General features: G+C 42.7%; 1 protein-coding gene across 6 annotated transcripts in view; it reads right to left on the bottom strand.

Annotated features, from left to right (window-relative positions):
- Positions 1 to 23,727, bottom strand: part of CDC7 (cell division cycle 7) — a 36,043-nt gene that overhangs the window by 8,294 nt on the left and 4,022 nt on the right. For 4 of the 6 annotated variants that reach the window (XM_081914228.1, XM_081914230.1, XM_081914229.1 and 1 more), the window contains 8 exons: positions 19,714 to 19,773; positions 18,804 to 18,890; positions 14,633 to 14,716; positions 10,689 to 10,824; positions 4,337 to 4,430; positions 4,108 to 4,250; positions 2,726 to 2,975; positions 947 to 1,042 (listed from right to left, as the gene is read on the bottom strand). In XM_081914228.1, coding sequence (XP_081770354.1) covers positions 947 to 1,042; positions 2,726 to 2,975; positions 4,108 to 4,250; positions 4,337 to 4,430; positions 10,689 to 10,824; positions 14,633 to 14,716; positions 18,804 to 18,879 — 879 coding nt within the window. In that variant the 5' untranslated portion in view covers positions 18,880 to 18,890; positions 19,714 to 19,773. Of the gene's footprint in view, positions 1 to 946; positions 1,047 to 2,725; positions 2,976 to 4,107; positions 4,251 to 4,336; positions 4,431 to 10,688; positions 10,825 to 14,632; positions 14,717 to 18,803; positions 18,891 to 19,713; positions 19,774 to 20,427; positions 20,542 to 23,727 lie in introns of those variants that run through there. The other 2 variants (XM_081914227.1, XM_081914232.1) reach the window with 2 other exon arrangements.

Genomic DNA, 23,727 nt, shown 5'->3' with positions numbered 1-23,727 from the left:
TTCTCTCACAATTTACAAGAACTGTCATACCTCTTTGCTTAGAGGCAATTCTTATTCATTAGGTTAGCGGTTATTGAATATTATTCAACAGGAATATTGGTGCTCCTGTATCATCTCCAGTTGTCTACAAAATCTCTCTCTCTCCTCACTTTTCAGGTCATCAAAGTGTGTCTAATGGCTAATGTTGATTAAATAATAATAATAATATTTATACCCTGCCCCTCTGGCTTGGTTTTCCCAGCCACTCTGGGCGGCTCCCAAGAGAATATTAAAAACATGATAAAACATCAAACATTAAAAACTTCCCTAAACCGGGCTGCCTTCAGATGTCTTCTAAAAGTCAGATAGTTGTTTATTTCTTTGACATCTGATGGGTGTTCCACATGGCAGGCGCCACTACCAAGAAGGCCCTGTTGAGCCATGTGGACAACACGCATGATAATCAAACTGTATCTGGGTTAGTAACTTTTGTATACTCAATTGCAAGACTGTTCTACTGCTGAGTAAAAACATTCCTGACAAAGTTGTCCAATTCAGTTCAGTGGATCTGCGCTACTTTGTATCTGCGTCATGTCTAGTAAAGCAGAGCAGAATTATTATTAGACCTTTCGCCTCTGTGTTAAAGGGCGCTCACAAAATACCATTTCACATGCCTGATCGTTCTTAGCTAGACGAGTACATTGCTTGAACAATGACGACAAAGCTACAAAGAAGAAAAGGTTCAGATGAGAAGACACGCATGCTGCAAGCATATCCACCAGCTTTCAAGCGGTTTGGGTAAAAACCACCGCCACAGTAATACAAAATAGGCATTGTGCCAACAAGCGCAGTTCACATTCCACATCTGCCTAGCAAACATGACCTATGTAGTCTTAAAAAATGATAAACACTGAACGTGCTGCTGAATATGCAGTTGATTTATCTGTGGTTAACCAGCAATGCTTACTTTAACTGTGGAATTGTCTTGAGATGCAGAACTGCGGACATTGAAATTCCTCTCCCCAAAGACAGAGCGTTGAACATGAAGGCTCTCAGGCCCCTCCTGCAGTGTCAAAAAGAAGACAATAAGGATTCCATCTTTAACACAAAGTCAACTGTGGCATGGCTTTTAAAAAGCGAGATAGTGCAAAAACAGAAAGGTGCATATAAGCTGTCTCACGGGACTAATTTACTGCAAAGGGAACACAGTCTAGGGTGAATGCTTACTCATCCCGATTCACGGTAGTCCTCCAGCAAGATTCAGCTGGGTAAGGATAGGCTTTCAAAATTCTGATAAATGACTTCAGAATGTCCTGACCATTTGGAGAAAGGAGGCCGAATTTTATGCCGAGAAATATTATTGTTGAGATAATGGAGCTAAACTATAAATCTAAAAATTTAATCTAACATGGTGACAGAATTAGCCCTCTGCAGGGGAGAAGAAAATTCATTTGGGGAATGAATCAACTTTCTAACTGGCATGTAAATTCTCCTTATATGGAGATGCTCAGTCAGTTAAAAGGGCTTAGCAATACTAAACACACAACAGCCCTGACTTTCTGATTTCCTAACACTGCATTTGTGGTTTTATACATGGGTACATTTCGACTCCCCCCACCCCACCTGCTCAATCTACTGAACAGATAAAGGTTGATTCTCCCACCACTGTCGTCAGTTCAAGAAGAAAGTTAGCTAAATCGAAACATTCAGTGTCATTCATAAATATCAGCTTGCACATTAGGGGCTTACAGTGGAATCCTAAACACGTCTACTCAGAAGTGAGTCCTAATGAATTCAATGGCACTCCCAGGTTAGGTGGGGGCTAGGATTTCAGCATTAGGAATTTTTTATTATCCTACGTATACTTGCTTGGGAGTAAACCACTTTAAACTCAAGAGGACTTACTGATGAGTAAACTTGCTTAGGACTGTATTGTAGCAAATCATGGCAATTAAGAGCATTAAAAAGCAGATCTACCCACAAAGCTCTCTTAAAAATAATCTTAGTAAGATTATTTCTAACCTTAGACCCTGATTTTGAAAACCATTTAGGATAACTGATCTGAAATAATACATATAAGGCTACAAGGAAATTCTAATAAAATGTAACCTGGAAAATTCATCCTGCTGCTCTAATTTACACTGACTAAACAAGCGGCAAGATAGTTAAACATATCAAAATGCCAGCTTATTCAGAGTTAGTTTATTGACTGAAGATGGGATCTGGGGTTGGCATCTCAGCACAGGTGTACTCTTGTCATATCTAATGCAGCTTGTCATGTCTAATACATGCCTATATACAGCCTTCCCATCATTTTTAAACGGCAAGAAGCTGCAAGTGATTACAGCTCTCCAATGTGCACATGCAGTTAGAGAGCGAGAGTGTGTCACCTGTTCATAGCGTACACTCAGTCAAATGTTGTGCACCTGACTGCGGAAAGGTGTTTGTGACAGCAAGAACCAGCCCCAGGATTTTAGTCATTCCTGCAATAGCTAGTCTGGAATACAATCTCTTGGGCAAAGCTCTCATACAAAAGTTGTGCAAAAACCATTGCTGCACAGAAACAAATTCCTATTTTGCAAGTTCTATGTGTTGTTGTTTTTTTTTTAAAAAAAAATCTTTACATAACCACAAAGATTTCGAAAAAGGAGACTGAAGTTTCATTTTGGTACTACATCTCCCCCTGGTGGATGAAGCGGCTCATTAAACGAATTCACGCAACAAAATCAAGGAAGAAGCACAGAACCTTTCTTTTCTGTCCTTGTTTAATCTGTGTTTGGGAAAGGGAACAAGGCCTTTTATTAGCCGTTCTTGCAGCTGGCTGACGAACTAGCTGCCTAGGTGCTCTAGCAGTAACTGAAACCTGGGGTCCCAAAGTTATCTGAGGCTTATTCCATGCACAACTTTCCTGCTGGGCTTCCGACTGGATAACTTTGAGAAGTTCTATTTTTGTGTCAGGAGTTCCTTGCGCCAAACCAAAGTCGACCAGGGCATACCTAAAAGACAATATGAGAACACACAATTTGTAAATGATTTAATACATACCTCAGCTGCAATAGGGTTGTGTTAGAACCCCGTGAGCTTTAGCTGCTATCCTGAAGGAAGTTTGGTTGTGCTATAGCAGCATGTAAAAGGGGTGTGGCCTGCATTCCCGTGTTCCGAGGATTTTAACACTTTTTTTAAAGTGCACATAATTTGGCTCCTTGATTTGAACAAGGGAACCCTCTCCGTTTTGACAAGGTGCATTATCTAGACTAGAGAAAACTACTAAAGAAAAGCAGGAAGCAGCAAACCCTCAACTAGTAGTGTGTGTGTGTGTGTGTGTGTGTGTGTGTACATACGAAAGAGACATCACACACTTTTGTAAATCAAGAAAATCTTTAATAAAAAAACAAACCATAAAAACCCAAAAAACCCAAAGGCTGTAGTAGCCTCTCTCTCACTGACTAGGGTGGGAATCATCCCTGAATGGTCTTATATCCTAGAGAAAATGTGACAAATACCCATTGTGAGAGCCCCCTTTGACAAATACCGTATTTTTCGCTCTAGACGCACCAGATCATAAGACGCACCTAGTTTTTGGAGGAGGAAAACAAGAAAAAAAATATTCTGAATCCCAGAAGCCAGAACAGCAAGAGGGATCACTGCACAGCAAAAGCAGCGATCCCTCTTGCTGTTCTGGCTTCTGGGATAGCTGTGCAGCCTGCATTTGCTCCATAAGACGCACACACATTTCCCCTTACTTTTTAGGAGGGAAAAAGTGAGTCTTATAGAGCAAAAAATACGGTACTTATAAAACTTTGGGTTAGCGGAGGGGGGGGGTTTCAGCAGAGAAACAGCAGGACGTATTTAACTCTTTCACTACCTTCCCTGAAAAAGCACTAGATGCGGCAAATACTGGTCTGGAACCTGGCCTGACAGGCAGCAACACATTGTCTCTCCCATTGTAAAATATGCTATACTTTTGCCTGCTGCTTAGCAGCAGATCACAGCCCTGTGCTTGTCACTGAACATCTCGTACAGCCTTTACATGGCATACTGCTGGACACTGGGAAATGGCAGTTTGTTACGCTTAAGAAATGTATTCCTACAGAAGATCATAACAGTGTCAAACTTGGGCAGACGTACCGTTTCATTTGCCTGTTGTACAAGAAGTTACTGGGTTTGACATCACGGTGAACAATGCCAAAGTAATGAATACGCTTCAAAGCTTTGAAGAGATTAAACATATAATCTCTTACTTCTTCAAAGGAGAGAGAGTTCAAGATGTCCTGTAAGAATGCCAGAATAAATAATTGTGCAGCAACTTGCAATTAAGCGTGTTTAGTTCCTCTAACAGAAGGGATTTGTAACTCACCAAAAAGGATTCGTGTTCCAGGTATGGCATAACAATAACCACATGATCGTTTTTTCTAAAACAGTACCTAACTCCCATGACATTATCTTGTCCCCTACAAGGAAAAAAAACACACGAATGCTCTCATTAAGCCCATGTATTCAACATTTGCTAGCATTATTCTCTCTCTATACTCCAATTCTTAAAACCTTTCATTTAGAAAGTTATATCTAACACTTAGTTACTAATCAGTACTGTCAGGGAACTGACATCTAAAGCGCCGCAGGTGCAAAGGCTCCCTGAGGTTGAGAGAGCAGTAGCAGCGGAAGAGGGAACCAGTAGAGGGCGAGCAAGAACTCCAAGGGAAAGTGAGTCGGAGGGATGGCTCAGAGACGCTTCAAGCGAAACCAGTGGGGAGGTCTCAGGACCTCCTATAGGGACACCCACACCTCGACGGAAACTGTCACGCCGAGAGGCCAGACGACGTGTTTCCGTTAAGGAGCTTTTATGTTGGAAACGTTTCCGAAAGCAGCCACTTTCGGATTCTACTAGTGATTGACGCAGCCATGCTGGAGGGGCTCCGTCACAGGCAGAGGTTTGAAAACCTGATCAAACTCTGAGGGACTTGCATTTTACGCACAAGCAGCTCATCGTCCCATCACAGCAATCCGAAAGTCACCGAAAGCCAGCTTGTGCAGAGAGAAGCATCATGAGCAACCCAGCCGGAACCGGGGGTGCAGGAGCAGCTGGAGGGGGTCCAAGCCTGGAAGAAAGGTACAGAGCGTTGGAGATCCAGTTGGCGCTGCAAACGGCGAGGCTTGAGGAGAGGAGGGCTCAGGATGCAGAAAAGGGAAAGGAGAAAACCACCCCGCTCGCCAGAAAGGTACCAGGATTGGTGCAGAAATTCGGGGGGGATCCCAGGAACTATCATGCCTTTAGAACAGAGATGCAATACGCTCTAAACTTGCAGTTTGATGACTTCCCCGACGAGGAATCGCGAGTGGCGTATGTGATTGGCCATCTCGAATCCGGGGCGAAAGATTGGGTTAGACCCCTGATGGCAGCGAATAATGAGATCTTAAAGGACACGAGGAAGTTTTTTCGTGCCATGGACCTGATGTTTTCCAGCGATATTGAGCAGGGGGTGGTGCGAAGGCAGTTAATGGCTTGCCAGCAAGGAAGCAGATCTGTCCGTGAGTACTGGACTGAATTTACTATGCTGATTCATAAATTGGGGTGGGACCTATCGGCGGAGCCCATCCAAATGCTTTTCGAAGAGGGGCTTTCTTCAACCGTCAAAGATGAGCTTTCCCGGGGGCCCAGGGCGGAGTCTATGGACCAATTAACCAAATCTGCGCTGGCCATAGGAGCGCGCCAGGAGGCGAGGGCTTTGGAAAGGCGGGAAGGGAAAGGAGACCGTTGGAGGGAGTTCCGCATTCCAGACATTCCAGAGCCATCTTTCCCGCCGGCAGAGCCGATGGAAGTTGGAACAGCGCGGGCACGCGCAGTTTCAAATCCCAGTGAAGGGCGGAAGAAGGAGGGAAAGAGCGCCAAGAGATGTTATCTCTGCCAACAGCCAGGGCACTTTGCCAGAGTCTGCCCACAAAGAAAGGAATGGCAAGGGATGGCAGGAGCTGTTGGGGGAAAGGAAGAGGAAAGCAAGGAGCAAGTAAAAGCCAACGCCTGGCTGCCACCGTCGGGGCACAGCAGCCAGGCCAAAGAGCAATGAAAGTGCCCATGCCAGAACCTCCCAGACCTGCTTTAGTGATAGAGGTGTTACTAGAACTGCCAAACGGACACCCACTAAAGGTCAAGGCGCTTTTGGATTCAGGCAGCTCCTGTAATTTCATGAGTAAGGAGTTTGCAGCTGAGCACCAGATACAGACCATCCCTTTAATTAACCCCTTGCAGGTGACTACGATTGACGGCAGAGAGCTGTTGGGGGGAGAAGTTAGCCAACAGACTGTCCCGATGATAATGAGAGTGGCAAGGCACACCGAACAGATAGCGTTTAATGTGGCCATCCTGGGAGGAGCGCCCATCATTTTGGGGATGAGCTGGCTGGCGCTACACGATCCGCTAGTGGGCTGGCATCAGAGGGTGGTCTCCTTTGGGTCAGCGCATTGCCTAGAACACTGCAAGGAGGGGAAGGTCTCGGGAGGAGACAGAGTCACCCTAGCGGGGATGGAAGTGATGGGCAAAGGGAAGGTGCCCCCGCAATACGCAGATCTGAGCAACGTATTCAGCGAAAGGGAAGCAGACAAACTGCCACCGCATAGACCCTTTGACTGTCAAATCAACCTACTCCCAGGGGCCCAACTCCCAGTAGGCAAGCTGTACGCCATGTCAGACAGGGAGATGCAGGAGCTGAGGGAGTTCATTGACAAAAACTTGAAGCGAGGTTTCATCAGAGAGTCCCGAGCGGTGGGGGGCAGCCCAGTGTTCTTTGTGGACAAAAAGAACACAGACAAACCGAGACTGGTGTGTGACTTCAGGGCCCTCAATGCAGTGTCGGAGCCCCTGGCTTTCCCTATGCCCCGAATTGACGACATTTTGACCAGAGTAAGGAAGGGAAAGATTTTTACAAAACTGGACCTGCGGGGGGCGTACAATCTGATACGCATAAGGAAGGGAGATGAATGGAAGACCACCATGTTTACCCCTTTGGGAGCCTTTGAATACCTCGTTATGCCCTTCGGTCTACAAGGGGGCTCCGCCTGTTTTCAAGCTTTTATAAACCACGTTCTGGGACCTTTGCTCTACAAGAACTGTGTGGCCTTTTTAGACGACGTGTTGGTGTATTCGGAAGATGAGGAACAGCATGTGAGGGACGTTCGAGAAGGGTTGGGCAGGCTGCAAGCCAACCAGCTGTGGGTGAAACTGGAGAAGTGCCAGTTTCATACCAAGGAGGTGGAATTCCTGGGGTACCGCTTGTCAGACAAGGGATTGGCCATGGATCCAGGCAAGGTTCAAGCGGTACTGGAATGGAAGACACCGAAGACCAAGAAGGACGTGCAAAGATTCTTGGGGTTTGGGAACTTTTATCGGAAGTTCATCAAGAACTTTGCCCACTTGACGGCGCCCATCACCGACTGCCTCAGCAGCAAGAAGAAATTTGTTTGGACGGTGGAGGCAGATCGAGCCTTTGAAGAACTGAAAAGGGCTTTCGCCTCGGAAGAACAACTTCTGCATGTGGATTTACAAAAACCCATGAGAGTGGAAACAGATGCATCCGACCGGGCTATAGGGGCGGTCCTTCTTCAACCGGGGAGGAGTGCGTCGGAGTGGAGACCGTGTGCATTCTTCTCGCGGAAACTGAATAAGTCCGAGAGGAATTACACGGTGTATGACAGGGAACTACTTGCCATTCACGAAGCATTCCGGAGGTGGAGACATTTATTAATTGGGGCACAACACAAGGTGCAAGTGTGCACCGACCACAAAAATTTAGAGTATTGGAGAACAGCTCGAGTGCTCAACCAACGACAAGTGAGATGGGCACAGGAATTCTCCAAATTTAACTTTGAGATTTGTTATGTGCCAGGCCCAGAAAACGTCAGGGCGGATGCGCTCTCACGCAAACCAGAATATTGGGAAGGGGAGGAGGTGATCGAAGAGAGACATGTCATCCCGGAGGACCGCTGGGTGTGTGGGGCGGCGCTGGTGGGGCAACGGGAACTGGTGGAGGAAACGGAAAATGATGAATATGCCCAGGATAAGCTCAGAGGTCTCAGGGGGGAGGGCGAGAGCCCCGGAGGTTTTGAGGAAAGAAATGGGGCATTGTATTACAAAGGGGCACTGTATATACCCGAAGGTGAATTGAGGGGGAGAGTACTCAAGCAGTTGCATGATAGCCCCACGGCGGGACATTTTGGGCAACACAAAACCATGTGGTTGGTTACCAGGGAATTTTGGTGGCCTAAGGTGAGGGAAGATGTAAGGGAGTATGTAAGAGGGTGTGACCAATGTCAGCGAGCCAAAGGGGAAAGAAGGGCGCCGGCAGGGTTATTAGAACCTTTACCCACACCAGAACGGCCTTGGGAAGCGATATCAATAGATTTTATGACGGATCTGCCAAGGTCCAAGGGGAAAACAGCCATCATGGTAGTAGTAGACCTGTTAACTAAGATGTGCCATTTTGTAGCATGCTCACATGCAGTCACAGCGGAAGAAACGGCGAAGTTGTTTGTGGAACATATCTTTAGGTTGCACGGGGCTCCCTCGAGGGTGATCTCAGATCGAGGCAAACAATTTACTTCCAGGTTCTGGAGGAAGCTCATGAGCTTGCTACACGTGGAAGTTAATTTTTCAACTGCCCGGCACCCTGAAACCAACGGGCAGGCGGAAAGGGCAAATGGCATTCTTCAACAATATCTTAGGTGTTATGTCAATGACAGAGAGAACGATTGGGTCGAAAAGTTGGCGTTGGCAGAATTTGCCTACAATAATGCGGAGAATGTGTCCACAGGGATGAGTCCCTTTTTGGCTAATTACGGGTGTCACCCCAGGGCATTTCCAGGGGAAGGAGGGGAGAGATGGAGCGTTCCAGCGGCTGAACATTTTGTAGAAGAGATGGAAGCCATCCATCAGCAGCTCCAGCTCAACTTAGAAAGGGCCAAGGCACAATATAAGAAGCAGGCAGACAAGAACAGAAGGGAAGGTGAAACCATAAGGGTGGGGGATCAAGTGTGGTTGTCAACCCAAGGGTTGCCGTTCAAAGGGGGTTGTAAGAAACTGAGGCCCAGAAGATTGGGACCCTTTGAGGTGATTCAGCAGGTCAACCCGGTAGCTTTCAAACTCCGATTACCCAACCACATGAAATTGCACCCAGTGTTCCACAGGTCGTTACTGTCACCATACAGGGGGGGACGTGAAGGGGAGCACGTCAGGGGACCAGCCTTGGAAGAGAGGGAACGCCGCAACCATGTAGCGGAAATCCTCGATTCCAGGTGGAAGGGTAATCAGGTGGAGTATTTGGTGGCGTGGGAAGGGGAACCGGAGTCAGAAAACACCTGGGTAAGTGCAGAGGAAGTCAATGACGAGGTTTTAACAGAAACGTTCCACCAAAGGTTCCCGAGGAAACCTCAGCCTATAGCAAGGTTTAGGAGGGAGTATTTCGGCACCACCGATGAGGAAGAGGAAATGGAAGGGTTCGCGGAGTCGGAGTTGGAAGATGGAGTGGACTCTGATGACGAAGAGTACCTAGAGAGTAGGAACAGCAACAAGTGGAAGGAAGTGTTCGCGACGTCGGAAGATGAGGGAGGTTCTTTCAGGGGTTTTACCTCCTCACCGCCAGTAGGAGAGGAGACGGGAGGGGGTGAAGGGGGCCCTGGAGGGGAGGTGGATGTCAGGGAACTGACATCTAAAGCGCCGCAGGTGCAAAGGCTCCCTGAGGTTGAGAGAGCAGTAGCAGCGGAAGAGGGAACCAGTAGAGGGCGAGCAAGAACTCCAAGGGAAAGTGAGTCGGAGGGATGGCTCAGAGACGCTTCAAGCGAAACCAGTGGGGAGGTCTCAGGACCTCCTATAGGGACACCCACACCTCGACGGAAACTGTCACGCCGAGAGGCCAGACGACGTGTTTCCGTTAAGGAGCTTTTATGTTGGAAACGTTTCCGAAAGCAGCCACTTTCGGATTCTACTAGTGATTGACGCAGCCATGCTGGAGGGGCTCCGTCACAGGCAGAGGTTTGAAAACCTGATCAAACTCTGAGGGACTTGCATTTTACGCACAAGCAGCTCATCGTCCCATCACAAGTACATAGGGCTATATGTATGCTATGATACAGAACGAGTGCAGAATGCCATATTAGATGGATGTCAGCATTCACTCCTCTTGAGGTAGGGTATAAATTTAAAATAATGTAATTGTAGCTCTGAAGATGTGCTTGGACAGCTATGTGGGCAATGCCAGCTGATACTTTTTTTCCCTGTGTTAGGAGTAGCGTTGGCATACAGTGCCCAATATATCTCCTCGTCATGGCAAGCAGAAATAAAAATGGTGATGCAAATTGAAGTGAATTTCAGCACGAACTGTGTAAACAAAGTGAGTCATGCAATACAAGCATTTTCAAAATTACAGAACCTTGATTTTTGAAGGAGTAGGATTTACGATAGGTTGCATTAACAGTTTCCCTCCCCTTAATTGGCACACAAAAAAAATGCAACAGCCCTACATCGTAACATACTTCTCTGGAAAACTGATTACTTTATGAGCCACATTAGATGTGTTGTGAGCATGGGCCCACCACATTATTAAAATTTCAGGAATGTTCCTCTACAGGTAGGCTTCCTCAGATCAAATAAGGCCATGTGACCAGGCTTCAAAAACCAATTCTCCTGTAAATTTAAGAACTTGGTACATTTCTGAACCTACCCTGCTATTATAAGACACTGAAGTTCAGCAGCAATTCGTACAGGATGACTGGTAGGAATCAAATGCTTCAAAGCCACTTTTTCTTCATGGCCTCCTCGTAGCTGGGCTATGGCCAGGTAAACAGAACTAAACGTACCTGCAAAAAGGCAAAAATTCTTTAGTATATATTGAACTTTCATGAGCTACAAGAAAAAGCAAATTTCTTATAAAGCAGATCTGCTTCCATGCTGACAGTCCACAGTTTCATAAAGCTACAATTGGGGTACATAATCATGACAGCAGCAGTATTTAGAGACAAGACTTTGTGAATGTTGAGCTGTTAGGGGAACAAGGAGAAAATAATATAGAGTACTGTTTTAAGTGAACAGTTACATTTTGAATAAAGGTATTTCAGAAATTCAGAGCGATCATTAAAAAGGAATACCATCTGAAAAGGCTGAATAATTTATCTGTTGGGTTAAATGTGACAAGAGATTCTCAAGCGGGGCAAAAGCTTTACAAGAATCTTCAAAGGTAGTAGTATCTTGGGGAGAGGTAAAAAAAAGATCTTTTCTTATAAAATAAATAAAAAAAGTATACTATATGCTCAGTCCATTTGACACATTTGCGTAGTCCAAAGCATTTATTATAGCTTACAGGAAAGTAGGCTTAGAAACCTCTGCATGACTGGAGATTCTGATAACACAAAGTTCCCAATTGTGGGGAGGTTTCTAAGCACCAGGAAGGTCAGGAGTGGAGCACACCAGGTCTATTGTGGGTGGGGACAGCACACACACAATCTGTACACACTTTACACCTTCAAACATTCTTTGAATATCTGGACAGGGCTAAAGGTACCACTCCAGCAAAAGATGTATGTTGACATTAAACATTTATTTAAAAAAAATCAGTAGTGGATTGAATTGGTAGCACAAAGCAGTTAGGCTGCCAGACAACTGTCCCTCTCCTATATCTAGCAAGTAAGTAACACACTTATCTTTTTTTTAAATTAATTTTTATTAAAGTTTCCACAACATTTTCAACACAAACAAATACAAAACAATTAAACGTAAAACAGATATACTTCTGAATCTTAGTTTCATGTGCCTTACTTTCTCGACTTCCTCATACCTCCCCTTGCTGCATTCTCCTGTCAATAAATTTTAAGCAAATCCCCAGCTTATTTCAACTTAATCTTAATAACTCTCATTTTCATTCTCTTATCTATTACCGCAGTTAACCCCTATCTTCCCATTCAGCACCAACCTATCTTTCACCAATCTTTGCATATTTCTTTAAATAGTCCTTAAATTTTTCCCAGTCCTCTTCCGCGGTTTCTCTTCCCTGGTCTCGAATTCTACTCGTCATCTCCGCCAGGCTCATATAGTCAATCACCTTCATCTGCCATTCTTCCACGGTGGGTAACTCCTGTGTCTTCCAGTATTTTGCGATGAGTATTCTTGCTGCTGCTGTGGCGTACATAAAAAAAGTTCTATCTTTCTTTAACACCAATTGGCCAACCATGCCCAGGAGAAAGGCCTCTGGTTTTTTAGTAAAGGTGTACTTAAGTACCTTCTTCAGTTCATTATAGATCTTTTCCCAGAAGACCTTAATCCTAGGGCACGTCCACCAAAGGTGGTAAAACGATCCTTCCATTTCCTTACATTTCCAACATTTGTTATCGGGCAAATGGTATATTTTAGCCAGTTTGACTGGGGTCATGTACCACCTATAGATCATTTTCATAATATTTTCTCTCAAGGCATTACATGCCGTGAACTTCATCCCGGTGGTCCATAACTTTTCCCAGTCAGCAAACATAATGTTATGACCAATGTCCTGTGCCCATTTAATCATTGCCGATTTGACCATTTCATCTTGTGTATTCCATTTCAACAGCAGGTTGTACATTCTTGACAAATTCTTAGTACTGGGTTCTAACAGTTCAGTTTCTAATTTTGATTTTTCCACCTGGAAGCCAATTTTCCTGTCCATTTTAAAGACTTCCATTATCTGGTGATAGTGAAGCCAATCTCTTACTTTCCCTTTTAACATCTCAAAGCTTTTCAATTTCAATCTGTCCCCCTCTTGCTCCAAAATTTCCCAATATCTCGGCCAATTAGCCTCCATATTCAGTTTTTTAACGGCTTTTGCTTCCATTGGCGACAACCACCTCGGAGTTTTACTTTCCAACAGATCTTTGTATCTAATCCAGACATTATATAATGCTTTCCTGACAATATGATTTTTAAATCCTTTATGAACTTTAACCTTGTCATACCACAAATATGCATGCCACCCAAAGAAATTATTAAAGCCTTCCAAGTCCAATATATCAGTATTCTCAAGGAGTAGCCAATCTTTCAACCAGCAGAAAGCCGCTGATTCATAATACAGTTTAAGGTCTGGCAGGGCAAATCCACCCCTTTCTTTCACATCAGTTAGTATCTTAAATTTTATTCTTGGCTTTTTGCCCTGCCAGACAAATTTGGAAATATCTTTCTGCCACTTCTTGAAACAATCCATTTTGTCCAATATTTGTAATGTTTGGAACAAAAACAACATTCTAGGCAATACATTCATTTTTATAACAACAATACGACCTAACAAGGAAAGCTTCATATTTGACCAAATTTCTAGATCTTTTTTTACTTCCGTCCAAGTTTTCTCATAATTATCTTTAAATAAGTTCAGATTTTTAGATGTCATATTTATACCCAGATATTTCACTTTCTTAACCACCATTAACCCTGTCTCGTTCTGAAACTTTTCTTTTTCCGTTATTGTTAAATTTTTCTCCAAAACCTTCGTTTTACACTTATTCAGTTTAAATCCTGCCACTTGACCGAATTCTTGAATTAATTCTAAAACTCTTTTAGTACTGGATTCAGGCTCTTGTAATGTAAGTACCAAATCATCTGCAAATGCTCTCAGTTTATAATGTTTCGCTCCGACCTGTATTCCTTTAACCAACTGGTCCTTTCTGATCATATTCAGCAAGACCTCCAGGACCGATATAAAGAGTAATGGAGAGATTGGGCATCCCTGTCGTGTTCCTTTTTCAATGGTAAACTCTTCTGTGACCACATTATTTACAATTAATTTTGCCTTTTGTTCAGAATATATCGCACTTATACCGTTTTCAAACCCTTGACCTACCCCCATCCCCTGTAGATTTTTTATCATAAAACTCCAAGAAATATTATCCCTCCAGAGTTGTTGGCACTTCCTATTCCCCATGCTCATCTAAAGCACACCTTTCTCAACCAGTGGGTCTCCAGATGTTGTTGAACTACAACTCCCATCACCCCTAGTTAGCAAGGCCAGAGCTCAGGGATGATGTGAGTTGTAGTCCAACAACATCTGGGGACCCAAAGGGATCTTTTTTAGCTGATAAGGGAGGACATCTAAACAGAATACTGGGGAAGGTTCCAAACAAGCAACCATCCACACATCCTGTTGCTGCTGCTGAATAATGTGAAAAATGATAGCAGCCATGGAGCTGGATACTTTGCAACCATATGCATTTTTCCAGACATTCTTCTCATGGAACAAGCATTAGGAAGACCATGTGGTCTGGCCCTCAAAAATGACAGATGAAATGGTTAAGCCTGTTTCTGGACCATGGCACCTCCAACTGCAAGTGGGGGCTCACACGTGGCTGAATACTCCACGAAAAAGATTCCCTTAATGCCCCTGCACACACAAACTATTCCCTGCATACAGGGAACTTTTCTGTATGAATAAGGATTCAGTCACACAGGGTCCCACCTGCAACCTAAAATGGACAGACCGGGTGGCATTCAACTAAGCTGTATTTGGAGTACATCTACTGAAATTAATGAACATGACCAAGTTGGGTCCCTTAATTTCAAGTCTGTATAAAATGTAGTTGAATACCACCCACAAGGACAGGTTAAGCAACATTTTCTAGGATAAAAAGCAAGAATTATCATGATTATTACCTTCACCAATTTTCCCCTTAATTCTGAACACATTTGCAAGCTGTGGCACTGCTTGATAAAGCTGCTCAATATCTGTACTTGTTCCTGTTGAGAAATTAAAACAAACAAACAACTTTCTCATTAATACGTTACATATCATTATTGCAAAGTGAACACTTCAATAGTGAAATTAAATATTAGCATAAACTATCTTAGTCCTAAACAACCCAATACTGAATATAACACCAATGTTTCACAACAAATGTTAACTGATCTGTAGAAAACGCAACCTGAAGAAAGAGGCAATGCATGTGCATTGTAAACGAGGAAAATCTTTAATAATAAATTAAAGTAAATAAATAAATGAAAAGTCTCCCATGGATTATATGGATACGTGACTTTCTCTTTAAAATAAATAAAACCGTTACAACACTTCCACTACATGCACATTCCATTGGAATACTCATCACACAGAACAAGAATGTCAGTGGCTAACATCTGAAAATAAGTCGCCAGTTCTATTCTATCAGCACAGCTCAAGGCACATGCTATATACCTCCCGTGATGACGAGAGAGGCAGGAACACAAAACCTTCCTCTGGTATGCAGAACAAACAGTAACAATATTAATGCACAGTGCAATCCTAAACAGATTTACACACAAGCAAGACCAGAGTTCAACAGGGCTAAGTGCCAACAGGTAGGAACCCTGACTGGGCAGCGGCAGCAGCACACTGGCTGGCTGGAAGGTTCAGGGCATGCACATCACTGTTCCAGTCTGTAGTTGTCTGATGCCATAAAATGATAACAATGGGGCCAGCTTGGGCCCTCCCTGTTTGGGGTTTACTGCTGGCAATACCTGCTTCCCAATTCAGCAGGTGGGAGTAGGGGGACTCCAATGCCAGCAGAGAAGGGTGTGCTGGGAAGAGAGACACCTCTACCTAATTCCACCCCAGCCCAGTGCGAAGTGGACTTTGATCACAGCCTATGAGCACACAGGACCGTATTCTTAGTGATCTCCACTTGACCGTAGATAGAAACACCATAGCATACTTTACTCAATGAGTACTCATGGCACCCACTTGCTATATAGTTCACACAAAAATACCATTAGTTAGGAGTTTGCTATTGTTCAATAAAGCGGTAGAGAAAATAGCAAACCCCTTGCAAGCTGCAAATAGCATCAATTAAGTTTTAGGAAAGACAGGACAGGAACGCAATGGAGTGTTAATTACATCCATTCAGTGCACACATTTGAGCTTCATTTTTCCTCCAAAGTGTGAATCAATGTTTAAGATTATTATTTTTCTATACTTTGATTAGAACTAATCGCTTAAGAACCTACAGCTGGGTCCCCAATGTGGCACCTGTTGGCACCATAGCACCCCAAGAGTTCTCCCTTGGTGTCTTGCCAAGGCCCACTGCACCTACATTTTTTTTACATTTTTAAACTGAGATTCTTTGGGGACAGGGTTCAGGCCTTTTCTGTCTACATTTCATTTGCTCTGTATGTGAGGATGAGGGCTTTACCAGTTTTTCTTTTTTTGCCTTCTCACTTTGCATTGCAATAGTCTATATTCCAAGGATATTCTATTGTGCTTCGGTCCAAAATAGCAGGGTGCAATGGCAACAACTGTTTTCTCTGCACTTCTATGAGCTATCAGGTTAGTAGATCAGATTACACTAAACAACATCTCTATTGTCTATGTTACCAGCACACAACAAACTAACCATCAAAGGATGTCAAGGACCAGGCTATGTCAATCACTAAAAATATTTCCTAGAGACAAAACGTGGGCTTGGAAACAAAGCAGGCAGTAGATTTGCACTATTACCTAGAGCTGTTGAATTCAAAAGCTAATTCAAAAGTCACTGCTTTTCATACTCTTTATCACTAGATGGCATGGCAAGGATGTTATATTGCATTTTCTGCAAAAACCAAGGCAACACAAACAAGGTACCCTAATTCTGTTAGACAACTGTTCTGCATTACATGACTGTTCTCTGTAACACAATTAGAGTAGGCTAACCTGTGACCCTTCCTACGCTGTTGGACTACGAAATTCATCATCCCTGTCCATTGGCTGGCTGAGACTGATGGGAACTGAAGTCCAACAACGTTAGAACAGCCTTGCTTGACCAGGCCAGTAGCCCATCAAGTCCAGCATCCTGTACTCACAGTGGCCAACCAAGTGCTGTGGGAAGCCTGCAAACAGGACCCCGAGCACAAGAGCACTCTCGCCTCCTGCTGTTTCCAGTAACTGGTATTCAGAAGCATACTGGCTCCGAACAGGAAGGCAGAGTGGGGCCATCAACAGCCTTAAAAGCCATCCATAACAGCCTCCTTGAAAATCCTTCTTAAAAGCCATCCAAGTTGGTGGCCACCATTGCCTCTTGTGGGACCAACTTCCATACTTTTTAACTATACGCTGTACTTGCTTTCCTCGTTCTGAACCTTTCAATATACCAAGTCATTGGATGTCCATGAACTCAAGTGTTACAAGGGAGAAAAACTTTTCTCTGTCCTTTCTCCAGCCATGCATAATGTTATATATTTCTATCATGTCACCTCTTACTTGACTTTTCGCACAAGTAAGAAGCCCCAAATGTGGTCATCTTTCCTCATAGGGCAGTTGCTCCAGCCTCTTGATCATTTTGATTAGCCACCCCTGGACTTGACATTACTCTTTCTAAAGCTTAGAAAAATGCTGTAACCCTGTTATCTTACTTTCATACTGTTATTTTACAAAGGGCTGTTGGTGTCATACCAATAGAGGTAAATGAAAAAATATCTGAAATAAAAATATACATATGAGCCTCTTGGGCTTGCCGATGAGAAGGTCAGCAGTTTGAATCCATACAACGGGGTGAGCTCCCACTGCTCTGTACCAACCCCTGCCAACCTAGTAGTTTGAAAGCACGCCAGTTCAAGTAGATATGCAGGTACCGCTGCAGTGGGAAGATAAACAGTGTTTCTGTGCACTCTGGCACTTGTCACAGCATTCTGTTGTGCCAGAAGCGGTTTAGTCATGCTGACCACATGACCCAGAAAGCTGTCTGCGAACAAATGCCTGCTCCTTCGGCCTGAAAAGTAAGATGAGTGCCGCACCCAATAGTCACATTTGACTGGACTTAACCATTCAGGGGTCCTTTACCATACCTTTTTACCTTTACCTATAATTTTGGTAAAATATGCTTTCATCTGTGAACCACTTGAGTGTCACTGAATTATACTTAACCAGCTGAAAGCTACTGAAAGTTGTTTATAAATGCAGTGTTCCTGTTCTGAGGCTTAGCATGATGTAATGCACTGCTCTTTTCCACAACAAATCTATTTTTGATAAGCCAGGCTAATCCCAACCCGCTTCAAAAGATACCACACACATTACATCTTCATCTGCAGGACAATGTACACACTTTTCGCATCTGCTCCCCCTTAAAGGACAGCTTACTCAGTTGCCTGGCACTAGAGCCACCGGGCAGTCTCTCATGCTGTTATGAAGTACACTTTTTATCCTCTGTTGGGCTGCTGCAAGCCATGTCCACAATTACTCCTCACGCCCCACAAAATTGTGAGTTAAAGCTAGGGGCCAGGATCCAAAGAACCATAAACCTACATCTGTTATGTGAGCCCAAAGGGGTTTTAGACTTGCATTCCTCTACCAACGTCCCTCTATTCTCTTGCTTTAAAGCAAATTGCTTTTGAAACTGAGGGGCAATTCAGAAAGAGGTTTGTGATATAGCGATCAGTTGTTCACCATCAAAAAACCAGGCAGGTGAGTGTAAGCCCCTTGCATGATCCCAAGCAGTTTCTTGGATCCTAGCCATAAAAACCTAACAAAACACTCTCTCTTTAACCTCCGCACAGCTCTCGTCTAGCTTGAATGAGATCAATTATTTAAGAAAAACAAGTTTGGCTGGAATTCAAAACAAGAATAAACCTGTACATATGAACCAACCAAGTACATCAAACGTCCAACTTCTTTCTGCTACATGTTCCTCTGCCATAGCATTCACTAGATCGCTTCTTGGCTCTGATAAAGTTAACATCCATTTATCATCTTAAGAGAACCTAGCAATCACTGCACAAACTAGGATGCAAATGTGCAACAATATGAAGACAGGAACAGGGAACGGACGGGGGAATTAGTGATAATATCGCAGAGGACGTTAAGATGTGTGACAATGTATACCTGACAGTTTCTTGCTGTGGTCGTATTTCATACGAGAGTCTTCACAATGCAAGGGAGGTTGTTCATCTGCATCCATCACAAAATTACCTGCAAGCAAACAGGGAAACAATGATAACAAAGTTCAGAACAAGCAAGCTAGGCTTCTCAGGACTAAGCAGGTTCAAACAAGTCTGGTCCCTTCCAGCTATATAAAGAACAGTAATGTTGTATGAGAATGAACATTGGATAGTCTGTACTGTACAGTCTGATCCTATGCATCAGAAGTCCCCATGAAGTCAATAAGATTTACTATAAAGTGTGCATAAGACTTTAATAAAAACTGAAAGTTCTTAATGAATATGGAAATATATTTGCTTTTCTATTCAACAGGAACTAAAGAGATATTAGGAATCAAACTTTTATCCAATTATCAGAAAGTATTGGTCAAACGTTGATTTTTCATAAGGATAACAAACAATGCACACCAAATTTTAAAGAGCCTATTGAAGAGCTTCCCCACTCTACTAGCTAAATATAGTTTTAAAATCACATTAGGAGACATTAATGGAAAATATGCAAGTAATAAAAATCCACAAAATGGTCAGATTCTAAGCTATGACGCACATTAACAGCTGTATGTACACAAGAATTCTTCCAAGGGTAGAATTTATTTCCCACATTTTAACTTCCTTCAAAATGTCAAGTAGATGTCAGCCTCCATGTCTGAGTAGTGTTTGCAATTATCCATTTCATTTAACACCTCCAATTAGGGCAGAATTGAGAAGCTGATCCTGAAAATACGTGCTATTTTTATTTAAGTATGCACATGCACAAAAAGCTAAAAATTGCACATTAGGAAATATTGTTAACAGAAAGCTGCCAATTACTCAAAATCCCCACAGATAACCACAAATCTCTTTTAACTACGTACCCTCACATCGGGGTGTTCAGACCATGTACCTTTCACAGGATGTTCTCGTGTCTTGATAACCTAGAACACATTAAATGGTATTAAAGACAGTGATGTGCAGGTATTGAGAAGATTAAAAGGCCACGTGGCAACCATTTCCAAAATATCTGGAGGGTTGTCATGCAGGCCAGCAAGGCAGTAGCTTCAGGCAATTCACTGGAACCTATCTATTGGGAATGGCATAGTTGCATCCTGCTCCTCAGATTCTGCATTGCATTGGACTAAATGATGCCAAACATCCCTTCCATCTCTTAAGATCCTATGTTTGAAAACAGCAGGCTATCTTGTTCATTATCTAATCACTTACAGTGGTACCTCTGGTTACAGACGCTTCAGGTTACAGAAATAGTACCGCCGGTTAAAAACTTTGCTTCAGGATGAGAACAGAAATTGCGCGGCAGCAGCAGGAGGCCCCATTAGCTAAAGTGGTGCTTCAGGTTAAGAACAGTTTCAGGTTAAGAAAAGACCTCCAGAACGAATTAAGTGCTTAACCTGAGGTACCACTGTAATTCCATATGCTTCAAAGGAAGAATTTTACTAGCATAGGAAACTGATATAGCACTCCATACCTATAATGATGAATAACTGGATTTGTTTTTAACAATAGTATTAAAACATTATTGTTTGTGGATAATGAATATCTCAGGAAGCGTATGATGAAACAAATTCCTTTACCTTTCATTCTATATACAGCTCAGACCCCATCACCTGGAAAGCATCACTGCCCAACAGCCATTGGGAAGATTTTATGCAATCACTTGATGGGCTCAGTTGATATACTAGTAGTCAAGTGATTACATCACAAAGGACATTATCTTAACTGTTAATAAAAGACACACTGAGTTGAATCCAGCTGTCAAGAGTAGGACTCAGTTTGACATATCATTTAATCAGTGGACTTCTCGTTAGTCCCATTGATTTCAATTAGTGTACTCAAGAGTATGACTTCAACCCTTGATATCTGAAGATTGCATTTTTATATACAATGGGTCTATCTTTTTTAAAAAATGGCTTTTAGAAACTGATGGACTTTACTCTAAAGATTTAAAATTCTAGTGAGTGATTAAGTTCTCAGCTTGGTAAAGTTCTTCTAATTTTATTTTGAAGAAATTTTTCAGGAGAGAGATTAACATAAAATTTTACTTGTTACTAAGGTATGTTTGTTTGTTTTTTAGTTTGCTGTTATATTATTATTATTTCTGGGGGAACTGAACCAGAGTAATTCAAAAACAAATTCTGTTCAGTTACTGGAATTTGGGGAACAGGCTTCTATAAAGTAGTTGGTAAGATTTCTCTTATACTCGGACTTACCTATGTATTCATCTTTGGATTATGTACTATAACTACATCTACTTTTTATTCATTTTTTGGGGAGGAAACCTATAGCATTTCCATTAGTTAAAAACCATAATAAAAGTGATAGAATGAGCTTAGCTGCATAGCTTTGCTGATCCTGCAGCTTTTAGAATTCTATTACAGAAATCAATATAGTTATCAAACATAAAAGAATTCTCCCACTACTCAATGGGTCTTGAATCCTCGTCTCTGGAGGGCTGTGTGTGCATTTTGCAGGCCTTCTGTCTGGGGAACCATAAGGGTGCTGCAGTTTGAACTCTTCATCTCTCATTTTTTGTACTGCACTCCACAACAGTGCCTGTGCACAGTCTGTAGCTTAAGGGGGCTTAAAGCCCTTTGCATGAAGTATAACTGGTAGCACCACTGGGACAGTTGCTGCCTGTGTCAGAGAAGCAGATGGAAGTATAAGCAGGAATGTGTGGTGCCATCGTATGCATTGTGACGCAGGGAGATGTCCTGGGGGAATCGTCCCATCAATTGATGGGTTTCTTCTGTGTGCTTGTGTCAACAGCACAGACTTTGACTAATAGGCACTGGAGATGCTTCCACAGATGTTAAGGGCATGGTTGCTCTTTTGGGATATGGTGGTCACTGACTCGTGTTGTAGAGGACTTTCCCTCCCTTTCACAACTGGCCCATAGAATCTCTCAGTAACACTTACCTGCAGGCATAGGGATATGGGTTCCTATGGCCAAGGAGGAAATTGGTCAAAAGAACCTCACCACTTCTATCACCCCTTTTGGCAGGAAGGTAATTTTAACTTAACTAAAAGGATTCAAAGCATCAAAGTAATGCAGAACAAAACAGAGTTTAGGAACCAAAAGCAAAGCTTACAACGATAATTAAGTATTTCAGATAATGACCTGAATAAATGTCATTTATATCCTGAAATTCTGATAAGCCATCATTCCATTAAATTTTTTTCAAGAAATCAATAAACAAAAAGACTGCATATAAGGAGTCTTTTATTAAGCTCTCTTTATTTCAGCCCACTACAAGCTTGAACAATTATTGACCGTTTTTAACAGATTTAGGAATCCAGCATTCAGCTAATTGATTGCAAGAATACTGAACAAAATATGTAGTAAGAGCAATCTAGACTGCTTTTGAAAAGAATGTGAAATAGCTGTCAAAGTATAAAACAATATCAAATTCAAATTATACAATTTTTTCCTTTTATCAATATTAGATTAGAGATCAAGGGCAAATTTTAATACCCTTTGAACAATACAGTAACTGCAGTTAAGTTTTTGTATTTTCTCATTTCTTCTTGCTGGACAAATATACCCATCTATTATAGCTCAAAATGTGGAAATCATAGTTCCATGATCATTGTTTGAGCTCTATCAAATCATTGGTCTGGAGAGAAGAACAACATCTGGGGCTTGTCAGAGCAGGTTAACTTTACAAGGTAGCTCCTTGTAGCAAGACTCCTGGTCAAATACAAACCTTCCACTGCATTTAAACTGAAGGTTGCAAGCATAAATATTAAAATAACCAAGCACAAGCTACCTTAAACTTTGTCGTTTAGTTTGTACATGATGTGAAACTATTTCTAAAAGCACTGAATGGAATGCCACCCATCATATGGAATGCCCAATACTTTGTGTACAATTTTTAAAGTCATTTCAAATTTACATATTGATCTTAAACATAGCTTTAGGTTATTTGTTAGCCTTTTGCCGTGAAACCCATACAGTATGGCATAGTAATTTCTTAATTGTACCACATGCTGATCTGGGACACAAAGCAGAGATGAGCTTTGGTCAAAGCAAGATATTTGCTATGACAATTTTTGTAAAAAGAGTATTTCTAGTTGAAGATTTGACAGTGTCTACAATTATTCTAAGAACACCCCCAATACACTGATACAAAAAGCAAACAATTGTATTGCTTCCACACTCAAAAAAAAGAAAGTTTTATGACAAAAGTAATCACTAACTGAAATCTGTGCACAGTAAAGGCTCTCAGAATTCATCCATTATATCATAGTTTTATTTATTCATATTTACTTATATCTAATATTTCAGCCTCAGGCTTACTCAGAGATCCCACTGAGTTCAAAGGGATTTCCTGGTAAATATGAGAAGTAAAAGGTAGAATTTTTGGCCCTTAAGAAAAATGGGCAGTGTTTTTATTAGAACAACCAAAAAGGCAAAAATTGTGTGCAAGTTTCAAATAGTAAATACTGTATGCTTTGGTTTGCAGTCTAAATCCTACTTTAACCAACAAAGCTATCCCAAAGGTGGGGGGAAGGGAGTCAATGGCATATGGTACTTTTCAAAAAGTATAATGCACATCTTGAAAATAAATTACCCTCTGGTTATAAGCTTTTACTAACTGTGCCAAACTATGTTCTTAATTCACTTACTTTCTCCGCTCTCCCGGGAAGGCAGGCAGGGGGGACAAAGGACCTCTTCCGAAGGCGGGCGGGGGGCAAAAGTCTTTGTCCCCCCTGCCTGCCTTCCCGGGGGCTTTTAAATCGCCCCGGGACAGCGGAGCGCCCGCCAGCATTTTAAGATCGCCTCGGACAGCGGAGAAGTCTCCGCTGTCCCGGGAAGGCAGGCGGGGGGGGGGGGAGCAAAGACTTTCGCCCCCCGCCGGCCTTCAGAAGAGGTC

The sequence above is a fragment of the Podarcis melisellensis genome, assembly GCF_964234715.1.
Source record: "Podarcis melisellensis genome assembly, chromosome: 6".
Taxonomy (NCBI): Eukaryota; Metazoa; Chordata; class Lepidosauria; order Squamata; family Lacertidae; genus Podarcis; species Podarcis melisellensis.
The sequence above is the reverse complement of the archived record's forward strand: the minus strand, read 5'-3'. Positions and strand labels throughout refer to the sequence as shown.